The following is a 9,903-nucleotide window of genomic DNA, read 5'->3' on the forward strand; positions in this document are numbered from 1 at the left end:
CACAAATCTACAACCATCAACATACTGTTGTCCTGCACATCTAATGTGCTTCCTTGTGTTTGTCAGAATAAACACCAATAAACCTCAATCGCTGGCTGGACAGTCCTTTCTTTAAAAACACAACACAAGAGAGTAACGAAGTACAATGATATCTGTGACATTAACATCCCCTCAAATAAAGTTGTACTGCGTATGTGTTATGAATTTGCTAATACATTTGACGTTTTAGTAATTTAGCACACTCATACGCAGCGCTTCTTCCTTGAGCAATTAGGGGTAAGTGCCTTACTCAAAGGCACATCAACAGAATTTTCACCTAGTCTGTTTACCTAATCATATAGTCGGCTCAGGGACTCAAACCAGCAACCTTCAATTACTGGCCCATCACTATTAACCCCATAAACATCGCCTCAAGTAAAGTTGTAACACAGACACAAGGCAAATATTTTTTTATAACTAATACAAGATAGTGTGAGATGGAAGGAGATGGATTTTGGCCGACATTCTACACATTTTCTCGTCGATTAAACATTTTATTTCAAAACCGTTTTCTTATCCCAAAGCTAAAATCTGTTATGAACAGAGTGGACTAAGTTTTTGTAGACTTTACCGTTTGCAAAAGTTTTAAAAAACCGCGTTGTTTAGGAGTGCAAAGGCGAATGTAGTTTCTGCACAGGCCCACTTCACATAAAATGCGTCCCCTAATGATAATATGCAGATATATGCTGGGAACGCGCCAATAGGATCTCGCTAGCTCGTGCTTGGCTCTGCCCACCTCATTGCTTTTTCTGCCCACTATGACTCATTTATTCCCATTGAAAACAATAGGCTCTGGTCTATCTTGGTTTAGTTGTAAAACTCTTTGGCTGAAGCATCCGTTTAGAACGTTTTCTCACCCCCAAATATGGTAGTGAGAGGCAGTCCAGTCACGGGGTTACTTAGCTCAGTAAATACATTTATGTTCCTTAAACTAGAATATGTTAAAATCACAGTGCACTTAGTTTTGTAGACTTGACGAGAAATTCACGAGGGAGGCGTTCCCCTGCGGAAATATGCAAATATATACTACAACGCGCCAATAGGATCTCGCTAGCTCGTACTTGGCTTTGCCGACCTCCATGCTTGTTCTGCCCACTATGATTCATATGATCCCACTGTAAACGACACAGATTAACTATTTTGGGTTAGTTAAAAATATATTTGGTTGTACTGCGTATGTGTTATGGATAATTAATGTATTAATTATTATTAATTAATGAATGCATCCCCTCAAATAAAGTGTTATGGAACTTTCTTAGTGAATCAACAGCCAAGGTAAGTGGAACATCAAATTAGTTATTTTGACTGGACTAGCAGTCCAGAATATACTAGTGGACCACTAGTCCAGTCAAAACGAACTTGTTTTCTATTTAGTAGTGGACTATCGCTTCACGCTGCCCTATTTGTGACTGATCTCTGATTGGCCATTGAAAGGGGTGTGCATTGTTCGTCAGATCCGGACAGAACAAAGATGGCGGCATTTACTAGAAGATCATTCACATTTATGAGACGCTTGGTATGTTTGTTTGAGTTTTTCCAAATGTTAATCCCCACCTGAAAGCTTTGCATAAATAGGTGATGGTGCACAAGTATCATACATTTAGAAAACCTGCCACTATACCTCAATCTAGAGTGTCAGTGGTTGCGTCAATCAAATCTGGTATCAGGATAAAATGTGATTCAGAGTCACCGAATATACTTTAAGTATTTTTATTAAACACAAGTGATAAATGGTAAATGCAATTTTCGCATATACGGGTTCACTGTATCACCACGCAGGGTAAAGCAGAGAACTGTCTCGAAATGATACAATCAACCTTTGTTGGAGGCTTAGCGTGGTTTAGACTCACTACCCTGTCGGTGGCGCTCCAGATGTCCGGCGCTGTTGCTGTGTAGATTACGCTCCCACACCCTAGAGACTGAGGTCAGACAGTTCTGTAACACTGTTGAGCTATTTGCACCTGCATAGAAAGCATACTGTTCTCGCTCAAGGTTAACCACAGCTTCTCAGCACACTATCTGGGGCAAAATGTTACTTCCAGCACACACACGGGCACACATGCACAAAGCAGATACAGCATACAATATTCAATCACAAATGATGTGGTGGCGGGCTATAGTGCATAAAACACATATCCTCACAAGAGACTTTACCCATGCAGCTGCTAGCAAACAAGCTACCTAGCTGAATGGTTAACGTTAGTTAACTAGTCTACACTACAGTGGGATTGAAATGAAATGTTTCGTCATTGCTTTGTATTAACAAAAATTGCTATCTGCTCGCTACTACTAGCCAGAATATGTAGCTAGCCAACAAATTGACTCAAACTCTTGACGATGTGTGTGACAATTGAACATGAATTCAATGTCAACCCTCGGTTACAATGTCTTTTCAACAAGTTTCCAGTTAACGTTAGCTAAAGTAACTTTGACAAACAATTTAGCCATGGATGGCTACAACACTTTGGGATTGACAATTTAACTTTGTTGGATTGCTTGCTTTGCATCTAGTTAACTTTGGATAGCTACCCAACAGTCATGCTATATAATAACTGAAGATGCTGTGTATAGAAGTAGCGAGCTCCCGCAGGGCCCAACCCCATCAAATTAGTGATAATGACATGGATCTCTTTATTGTCAGCGTTTATCATCCCAGATTTTGGAACATCTGCACAAGCGTTGCTGCGCCAGGGTCCAAACTGGCCGACCAGACTACACCCTTCATCCCAACTCTGTCTTCATCCCTCAGCTGTGCAGCGCTAGGTTTTTTCGCACAAGTTATGGTGAGTAGGCTTCTGCACTAACAGTATATTCCAACTGAGGCGTGTTCTTTTTGCAGGTCCCGGTGCCTGGGGGTGGGTTTGCTTTTTTTTTTAGACCATTCCCTTGGTCTTTAAGTTACATCTCCAACCACCCGGGCATTGTACCATTCAAAACGAACTAGCCCAATGAGGAAGAACGCTGTTGACAGTGTACACACAGGCTGTAAACAATCAATCTTACAGGTTCAAATGATGTTAAAAATATTTTATTTTAAATAATTGAGTTCTATTACAACAGATGTCATAGACATAAGGCTATGTGGAAGTTATAGGCTAAAGAATTAATGTCGTTTTAATGATCACTTGTTCTCTTTACAGTCACACCAGGACCAATTCTGCCATTCAAACTTTCAGATATTGGCGAGGGCATCATGGAGGTGACGGTGAAGGAATGGTATGTTTTCAAAATATGGTACACCGATGTGAGCATCACTTTTTTATGAATTAGGTTTTTATAAGAGTTGCCACTAGAAGGCACACAAGTTCAATTATTACAGGGCTTTGCTGCTCCAAGATTTGCTGCTCCAAGATACATATTTTGTTTAGGTTCAATGTCTCTTTCTCTTCCCATAGGTATGTAAAGGAGGGAGACAAGGTGTCTCAGTTTGACAGCATCTGTGAGGTACAGAGTGACAAGGCATCTGTCACCATCACAAGTCGCTATGACGGTGTCATTAAAAAGCTCTACTATGAGGTGGATGCTACAGCTTTAGTGGGCACAGCGCTGGTGGATATCGAGACAGAGTCCGGTCCAGGTAGGTAGGGCACCAACACTAGAGTAATGGGAATCTCCCAACTTCTTATGTATGAAGTCGCTGACAGTGAACATTTTCAGAACAGTTGGAACTGGAAACCTTGAAGCCATTTCCTTTACCTTTTTATATTACCGTTCATCATAAAAATAAACATTTAGGAACACAACAGAATATCTGGAAGTCCGAAAACAACATTGACTCCCATTGGTTGGTGGTGATGGTGACTTTGTGGTTGATCTTTCAGAGGTGGCCCATGAGGAGGATGTTGTGGAGACACCGGCGATGTCACACGATGAGCACACACACCAGGAAATTAAGGGACACAAGACCCAGGCCACCCCTGCAGTCCGTCGTTTAGCTATGGAGAACAATGTGAGTTATTAAAACACACACACACTGTCAACACAAAGTATAGCAGCACACTGCCCCTTTAAACCAGTGGTACCAATTTTCATCATAGAGAGCTAATGGGTGTGCAGGATTTTGTGGATGTCCACTAGGGCTGGGAATTGCCAGGGACCATATGATGTTATCACGATACCTAGGTGCTGATATGTATTGCAATATGATGTTCCAAACATATTGCTCTCTGTCTACTACAGAGAGACAAGAGAGCATGAGAAAATGAGTTTTGATCAGTCAGGAAAATAAGTGCTGAAAACATGGTGTCTCACTGTTTAAAAAGATCGACCACAAGTTTTAGGTAGGAAAATACCGGTACAGCCGACTAGCGCTATCTACAGCTATCTACAAGTAAAAATATAAAACAAATAAATAACATTGCGATATGTAAGTGTATCGACCTCACCACCACCATCACTAATGTCCACCTGTCTGTCCTTTTACCTCATTGCCACTCCCCATTATTCCTTTACCTCATGTCCACCTGTCTGTCTGTCTCATTACTCCTTTTCAGATCAAGCTGAGTGAAGTGGTCGGAACGGGGAGAGACGGACGGATCCTCAAAGAGGACATCCTCAACTTCCTGGCCAAACAGACAGGGGCCATCTTACCCCTGACCCCATTCCATGAGATTCAGCTCCCACTTCCCACAGCATCCGCCCCCTCTTCGGCTGTCAAGCCCAAGGCGAAACCCCCACCAAGTGTCCCGCTCTCTGCAATCTCCAGGCCCGTCTTCTCGGGCACGGACAGCACTGAGGCCCTGAAAGGTAGAGGCAGTTTTACAGAGATGGTTAATGCTTCCAATAAATGTATTTGCTTTCTGGGATACATCTCTGATTCAGATAATAATCACTATGGGTGATCCCTTTTTCCCATTGTATTCCTTGGAACGACCAGGTTTCCACAAAGCGATGGTAAAGACCATGACTGCTGCCTTGAAAATCCCCCACTTTGGGTACTGTGATGAGGTGAACCTGACCCGGCTGGTACAGCTGCGAAAGGAGCTGAAGGGCCTGTCAGAGGCTCGTGGTGTCAAGCTCAGCTACATGCCCTTCTTCATCAAGGTGACCTTTGACTCCTGACATAATATAATGACGTTGTGAGGTGACATTTGGGTGTCAGGGTGGCACTATTGTCAAAATGCACTATAACACTTTATTTGACATGATTGTTATGACATTGAGTGTTATAAGCTCATGTCAATTTATGACCACCCATGCCAAATGACATATTATTGTTATGACAAATTAAATGGCTTCTGTTATGACTGAAGTGATTTAACATCTTGGAGAGCAACCTCACTGCAACGGGTGTCATAAGTCTCATGATGCAGTGGGATGCATCGTGCCATTTTTTAAATGTAACTAGGCAAGTCAGTTAAGGACAAATTCTTATTTTCAATGACGGCCTAGGAACAGTGGGTTAACTGCCTTGTTCAGGGGCAGATTTTTACCTTGTCAGCTCAGGGATCGATCTTGCAACCTTCCGGTTACTAGTCCAACGCTCTAAACACTAGGCTACCTGCCGCCCCATACCATACCAAAAGGACTATGCTGGATGATTTGGAGAAATAGTCTGTTTGCTGTGATGGTGATAAATATCTTGTCTGTTTGAGCAGGCTGCTTCTCTGGGCCTACTCCGTTTCCCCATCCTCAACGCCTCGGTGGACGAGGCTGTTCAGAACATCACCTACAAGGTAAGGCTGCTGGAAGGTTCCCCAGATCTAGATATTGCAGTGTTATTGTAGACAATGATGCATCAAAATAGTCAAATAAATGGTGTATTTGTGCTTGCTCACGGCGAGCGCAATTCTGGACGGTGGAAATAGAATGAATCATTAACATGAACATGAAGAGAGTTTAAACTTCTCAGACCCCCCCCCCCGTCGAAAGATTGAGAACCCAAACTTTGTCTGAGCTTCTTTTTCGTCTCCTCCACCAGGCGTCCCACAACATTGGCCTGGCCATTGACACGAGCCAGGGTCTGCTGGTACCCAATGTGAAGAATGTGCAGATGCTCAGTGTGTTTGAGATCGCCGTGGAGCTCAACCGCATGCAGACCCTGGGCACCACGGGCCAGCTGGGCACGGCCGACCTCACAGGAGGCACCTTCACCCTCTCCAACATCAGATCGGTGAGAGGGGGAGAGGGGGTGGGGTTTGTGGGCCTTGGGAGAAACTAATGCTAAAGCTGGGAGGATGAGCTTGATAAGTAATACTGATAAATCAAACTGGTTGGCCTTTGTGGTAGCCATCTAGTAATGCTTACTTGAATAGTAATTGACTGCTAGCTACTGCATTATTTGTTTCCTATGCTTGCTTGGGTCGCTTGTTCAGTATATACATGTCATGTATTTGTGTATTCCCTTGAATCAGATTGGAGGCACGTATGCAAAGCCAGTGATTTTGCCTCCTGAGGTGGCGATTGGCGCTCTGGGAAAGATCCAGGTTTGTGAATCCTAAATGACTTTGTCAGCTACAGTTGAAGTCTGAAGTTTACATACACCTGAGCCAAATACATTTAAACTCAGTTTTTCACAATTCCTGACATTTAATCCCAGTAAATATTCCCTGTCTTAGGTCAGTTAGGATCACCACTTTATTTTAAGAATGTGAAATGTCAGAATACTAGTAGCGAGAATGATTTATTTCAGCTTTTATTTTTTTCATCACATTCCCAGTGGCTCAGAAGTTTACATACACTCAATTAGTATTTGGTAGCATTGCCTTTTTAATTGTTTAACTTGGCTCAAACGTCCCGGGTAGCCTTCCACAAGCTTCCCTCAATAAGTTGGGTGAATGTTGGCCCATTCCTCCTGACAGAGCTGGTGTAACAGTCAGGTTTGTAGGCCTCCTTGCTCGCACATGCTTTTTCAGTTCTGCCCACAAATCTTCTATGGGATTGAGGCTTTGTGATGGCCACTCCAATACCTTGACTTTGTTGTCATTAAGCCATTTTGCCACAACTTGGGAAGTATGCTTGGGGTCATTGTCCATTTGGAAGACCTATTTGCGACCAAGCTTTAACTTCCTGACGGATGTCGTGAGATGTTGCTTCAATATATCCACATCATTTTCCTACCTCATGATGCCATCCATTTTGTGAAGTGCACCAGTCCCTCCTGCAGCAAAGCACCCCCACAACATGATGCTGCCACCCCCGTGCTTCACGGTTGGGATGGTGTTCTTCTGCTTGCAAGCCTCCCCCTTTTTCCTCCAAACATAATGATGGTCATTATAGCCCAACAGTTCTATTTTTGTTTCATCAGACCAGAGGACATTTCTCCAAAAAGTACAATCTTTGTCCCCATGTGCAGTTGCAAACCGTAGTCTGGCTTTTTTATGGTGGTTTTGGCGCTGTGGCTTTTTCCTTGCTGAGCGGCCTTTCAGGTTGTCGATATAGGACTCGTTTTACCGTGGCTATAGATACTTTTGTACTGGTTTCCTCCAGCATCTTCACAAGGTCCTTTGCTGTTGTTCTGGGATTGATTTGCACTTTTCGCACCAAAGTACGTTCATCTCTAGGAGACAGAATGCGTCTCCTTCCTGAGCAGTATAACGGCTGCGTGGTCCCATGGTGTTTATACTTGCGTACTATTGTTTGTACAGATGAACGTGGTACCTTAAGGCGTTTGGAAATTGCCCCCAAAGATGAACCAGACTTGTGGAGATGGCTGATTTCTTTTGATTTTCCCAGGATGTCACGCAAAGAGGCACTGAGTTTGAAGGTAGGCCTTGAAATACATGCACAGGTACACCTTCAAATGACTCAAATGATGTCAATTAGCCGATCAGAAGCTTCTAAAGCCATGACATAATTTTCTGGAATTGTCCAAGCTGTTTAAAGGCACAGTCAACTTAGTGTTTGTAAACTTCTGACCCACTGGAATTGTGATACATTGAATTTTAAGTGAAATAATCTGTCTGTAAACAATTGTTGGAAAAATGACTTGTCATGCACAAAGTAGATGTCCTAACTGACTTGCCAAAACTCTAGTTTGTTAACAAGAAATTTGTGGAGTGGTTGAAAAACGAGTTTTAATGACTCCAACCTAAGTATATGTAAACTTCCGATTTCAACTGTATGTTGTCCATGATGGCTACGGTGAGAAGCACAGGGGTACGGAACTCGGCTGATAATGGGAGCTGAGTGTTGGTGTTGGTTCTTAGCTCAGTGGGCATGTGTCTGGCTGACTGGGAGGTGCAAACACGATACAGACGCCTGACTGAGCCTCATGACTCTCTCTATACTTGTTACATTATATTTATTTGGTGGTTATGGATGTCTTGATTGCTTTATGAATAATAATCTCCTGACATGTTCATGGCCCTTTCAGGTCCTGCCGAGGTTTAACTCAAGGGACGAGGTGGTGAATGCTCACATCATGAATGTCAGCTGGTCGGCAGACCACCGGATCATCGACGGGGCCACAATGGCGCGGTTCTCGAACCTGTGGAGGGACTACCTGGAGAACCCAGCATCAATGGTCCTGGACCTAAAATGAGCCTGCGGCACCCTGGACGGCCTCCTCTGGATGCAGCCCTGCAACGCAAAACCAGTCACCATGATTATGTGAAAATGGTCTACTGTACTCTGACTCTCTGGGTAGTCACATTGACTGGGTGTTACTGGTCCCCATACTGCTCCCGCCTCCTTGGCCTTCCAAAACCTTTCTTCTTCAGAATATGAATGGCTGCACATGCCACAGACACTACAAGTTACCTACAAACATTGTGAAACTAATATCTAGTTGCAGGCTGTTTTATCTTTGTGTGTGGCCTTAACTTTTATTTATTTCCCGGTTGCCTTACTGATAAAGGATGGTTATAAACAGCAGCGCTTTTTGCTGAATGTTGGATAACAGACCTTCAGTAAACATGCTGTATTTCTGAAATACTGTATGGCTCTGTAAAAAAAAGGCCCTGCACCTTTAAGGGTATTGGTGCTGAAACCAGGGAATAACTTTAAAGGTGCAAGGCCTTTTTAATTTTTTTATGGCCCCACACATTCCATCAACACTAGAAAGCTCTTTTCAAGAGTGTGTGATTTAGTGATTCCCCTTGAAAAGCATCATTGCACAACACGCACTTGTGAGTGTATACCTGCTATGAAAATGGACATAAGGCTCCTACAATAGTTCCACAATTGTTAGATTGATCAGTTCATATGTTAGTTGCTGCTTTTCTAGAATGTTGTATCTGCTTTTATTGCTGTCTGATAATGTATTGCTTTAAAAAAGAAAGTATAAATTTATGGTTGAACGTGAACACATAGTGTAGGATTTTGGGGAATGGATTTTGGGAAATGTGTACCCTGATCTCTCTGTACTTAAGGGAGATTGTATTATTTGAAGGGACAGGAGAAATGCCAGACTGACTCGACAACCACTGTTCTTTCTGATAGTGTGGATCCTGAAAACAAGTTTAAATAAATTTAATGCGTAAAGATTTGCTTTGTTCTTGTGTTGTGCATTATATGTACCCCAAGACTCGTGCAGCTCACTATTTTAGTAAAATAAAGCCTTCCATTTATCTATATCACGTGTCAATCTCATTCCACGAAGGGCAGAGGGTCTGCGGGTTTTCTCCTAATCGATCTACAGCTATATATGTCAGCTCAATTTGGAAATGACCTTAGTTCCTGTAACGTTTCATCAATACAGATTGAACAGAGCCCTAGGTCTTCATTGAAAGGAAAACATCAGCAGACACTAGGGCAGGTGACCATTGCTCAATCTTTTAGTCTATCTTTCGGATTTTGAAACAAATAGAGCTGATCCTAAATTATTCTTATTTCACTCCCCGTTAAACAGAGGACAAACATGTTGCATGGACATTGAAGGTTTTCCACCACAAACTATTTCACTCTATTCTTCCTACCGTCTTT

General features: G+C 42.8%; 1 protein-coding gene and 1 non-coding gene across 3 annotated transcripts; both read left to right on the top strand.

Annotated features, from left to right (window-relative positions):
• Nucleotides 1–1,430: 1,430 nt before the first annotated feature.
• LOC139539554 (lipoamide acyltransferase component of branched-chain alpha-keto acid dehydrogenase complex, mitochondrial-like) lies at nucleotides 1,431–9,554 on the top strand. Of its 2 annotated transcripts, XR_011667961.1 has the most exons (12): nucleotides 1,431–1,555; nucleotides 2,681–2,822; nucleotides 3,180–3,255; nucleotides 3,435–3,616; nucleotides 3,861–3,988; nucleotides 4,533–4,785; nucleotides 4,916–5,082; nucleotides 5,637–5,714; nucleotides 5,960–6,151; nucleotides 6,393–6,464; nucleotides 7,626–7,744; nucleotides 8,354–8,479. XR_011667961.1 is itself a non-coding variant. In XM_071342617.1 (11 exons), exons 1-11 carry the CDS (start codon nucleotides 1,511–1,513, stop codon nucleotides 8,519–8,521), a joined length of 1,503 nt encoding a protein of 500 aa, XP_071198718.1. In that variant the 5' UTR covers nucleotides 1,431–1,510; the 3' UTR covers nucleotides 8,522–9,554. The 2 variants fall into 2 exon arrangements, 1 of the variants encoding a protein (XP_071198718.1); XM_071342617.1 differs by lacking the exon at nucleotides 7,626–7,744 and having other exon boundaries at nucleotides 8,354–9,554.
• LOC139540582 (small nucleolar RNA SNORD94) lies at nucleotides 8,113–8,251 on the top strand. Its single transcript, XR_011668242.1, has one exon. It is a non-coding gene; the product is annotated as a small nucleolar RNA SNORD94 (small nucleolar RNA).
• Nucleotides 9,555–9,903: the final 349 nt, after the last annotated feature.

Source organism: Salvelinus alpinus, chromosome 15 (assembly GCF_045679555.1).
Source record: "Salvelinus alpinus chromosome 15, SLU_Salpinus.1, whole genome shotgun sequence".
Classification (NCBI taxonomy): domain Eukaryota; kingdom Metazoa; phylum Chordata; class Actinopteri; order Salmoniformes; family Salmonidae; genus Salvelinus; species Salvelinus alpinus.

What these genes read in the sequence shown, in the direction of transcription:
- LOC139539554 (XM_071342617.1), top strand. Translation starts at nt 1,511, where the DNA reads ATGGCGGCATTTACTAGAAGATCATTCACATTTATGAGACGCTTG. An exon ending in GAGGTGACGGTGAAGGAATG is followed by an intron (nt 3,256 to 3,434) that starts GTATGTTTTCAA and finishes CTCTTCCCATAG; the next exon opens with GTATGTAAAGGAGGGAGACA. An exon ending in CAGCACTGAGGCCCTGAAAG is followed by an intron (nt 4,786 to 4,915) that starts GTAGAGGCAGTT and finishes TGGAACGACCAG; the next exon opens with GTTTCCACAAAGCGATGGTA.